The sequence below is a fragment of the Mandrillus leucophaeus genome, unplaced genomic scaffold, assembly GCF_000951045.1.
Source record: "Mandrillus leucophaeus isolate KB7577 unplaced genomic scaffold, Mleu.le_1.0 Scaffold219, whole genome shotgun sequence".
NCBI lineage: Eukaryota > Metazoa > Chordata > Mammalia > Primates > Cercopithecidae > Mandrillus > Mandrillus leucophaeus.
In genome coordinates this window covers 93,894-95,760 of record NW_012102243.1, presented here as the reverse complement: position 1 = coordinate 95,760, position 1,867 = coordinate 93,894, and the positions used below count along the sequence as shown (strand labels likewise).

The window sequence follows — 1,867 nt, the reverse complement described above, 5'->3', positions numbered from 1 at the left end:
CCGGGCTTGGGGCTCGGGGATTGGGGATCCGCCGGGGCTGGGGTTCGGGGCTGGGGTCCGCTTACGGCTCTTGGAAGGGCGGGGAGCCCCGGGAACTGGGGACACTCGGGCTGAGTCGGGGCGTGGGGGCAACACCCACCCAACCCACGGGCGCCTCGCCAGGTCCGAGATTTGGGCGCCCGCGCGCTGTGGCCGGGGCTCCCCAGTGTCCCTACCCGAGCTTCCCACCTCGAGCTCCCTCAGGCCGAAGGGGTTCAACTGCCGCCCTCTGCGGCCTCCCCTCATGAGGGTCTCTGCCCTCTGACCACGTCGTGCTGCCCTTAGGCCTGGCAGAATGGCCGGAGCGCACCGGGTCCCTGGGGTCACCAGGGCAGGCAGCTGGACCCAGGCCTTCAGGCCACGCTCCCGAGGGGCGGGAGCACGGGACACGGGAGCCGGGACATTAGACCCCCTGGAGGGGGTCCAGGAGGGCAGCCAGGCCCACCTTCCAGGCTCAGCCGCGAGTGCCAGGACACCTAAGGGTCCTCCGTCATCCCCCGGTGTCAGCGGCCTGCAACCCCCTTCCCAGGATGGCGGCCTCCTGACCTTTGGCTGGGCTCAGGCTGGCCGGGCCCTCCCTCCACGGAGCCATCTTCTTCCACCTGATTCCCAGCTGGACGCTAGCTGTGGGGCCAGCTCTGTGGCCCTGGCTCTCAGCCCTGAGGTGACACAAATGCTCCGAGGCCTGGTGGCTCCTAAAAAGTTCTGAAAATCAATCTGTATGTGAAAAATGACAAAGCCGCCTCAGAAAACCCAGAGGAAACAGACGTCTCCATGTTGAACTGCTTCGCCCTAGGAGCCTGTCCCCACGGGAAGTGGCCTGGGCTGCGTCAGAAAAGCCTGGTGGGGCCACCCAGGCTGGCACCCAGCAGCACCTGAACAGCTGGCCCTGGGCTGGCCGCTCGGGCAGAGAGAAGACTGGGGCTACCCAGGGCCTGCCGATGAGGGCAGCTTTGCACCGAGGCCACCAGGGTTCGGAGCTGTCCCTGGGCAGTTTCTACTCCAACCTATAAGTGGAGAGTCACCATTTACCCAAATATACAAGGGCAAGCCGATTTTAGAGAGATGGGCAAGAAAGTTTTCAGCTTCAAAACCAAATCAGGCCGGGCACGGTGACTCAACACCTGTAATCCCAGCACTTTGGGAGGCTGAGATGGGTGGATCACCTGAGGTCAGGGGTTGGAGACCAGCCTGGCCAATATGGTGAAACCCCGTCTCTTCAAAATATACAAAAATTATCTGGGCATGGTGACCGGCGCCTGTAATCCCAGCTACTTGGGAGGCTGAGGCACGAGAATTGCTTGAACCCGGAGGGTGGAGGGTGCAGTGAGCTGAGATCACTCCTCTGCTCTCCAGCCCGGGTGTCAGAGAGAGACTCTGTCTCAAAAAAACCCAAAACAAACAAACAAAAAACACCTAATCAAACCCCAAACAATATTGGGGCCAGAGGTCAACTAGCTCAGGAGTGGAAGCCTCACTCTGCGTCTGGGGTTCCCCTGCGTGGGACAGTGGCACCCCTGCTCCAGGCTCCCTGGGGCCAGCATGAAGACGAGGTCCATTCCCGAGCCTACGAGTTGGGCGCCTGTCCCTGCCAAACTCTGGAACCAGATAACTAAGACGCAGACCTCTGAGACGTGGCTTCCAGCCAAGCGTGGCTGACACAGGTGTGAACACGAGGCTGTAACCGGCCCTCCAGATCTCTGGGGTTCCATTGCTTGAAATCAAATTATGGAGGCTGACCCCAGTGCACATGAAAAATTAAATGGAGTGGATTTTCCCAATGTTCAGGCTTCCTCCCTTGGATACTTGAACATTTGGTGCCTATCTA

General features: G+C 60.6%; 1 protein-coding gene across 1 annotated transcript in view; it reads right to left on the bottom strand.

The window, feature by feature from the left end:
• The window catches only part of FUOM (fucose mutarotase), a 10,954-nt gene extending 9,356 nt beyond the window's left edge, over positions 1-1,598 (bottom strand). The window contains exons 1-3 of the mRNA XM_011980842.1: positions 1,555-1,598; positions 915-974; positions 229-451 (exon numbers count right to left, since the gene is read on the bottom strand). Coding sequence (XP_011836232.1) covers positions 229-451; positions 915-974; positions 1,555-1,598 — 327 coding nt within the window. The remainder of the gene's footprint in view (positions 1-228; positions 452-914; positions 975-1,554) is intronic.
• Positions 1,599-1,867: the final 269 nt, after the last annotated feature.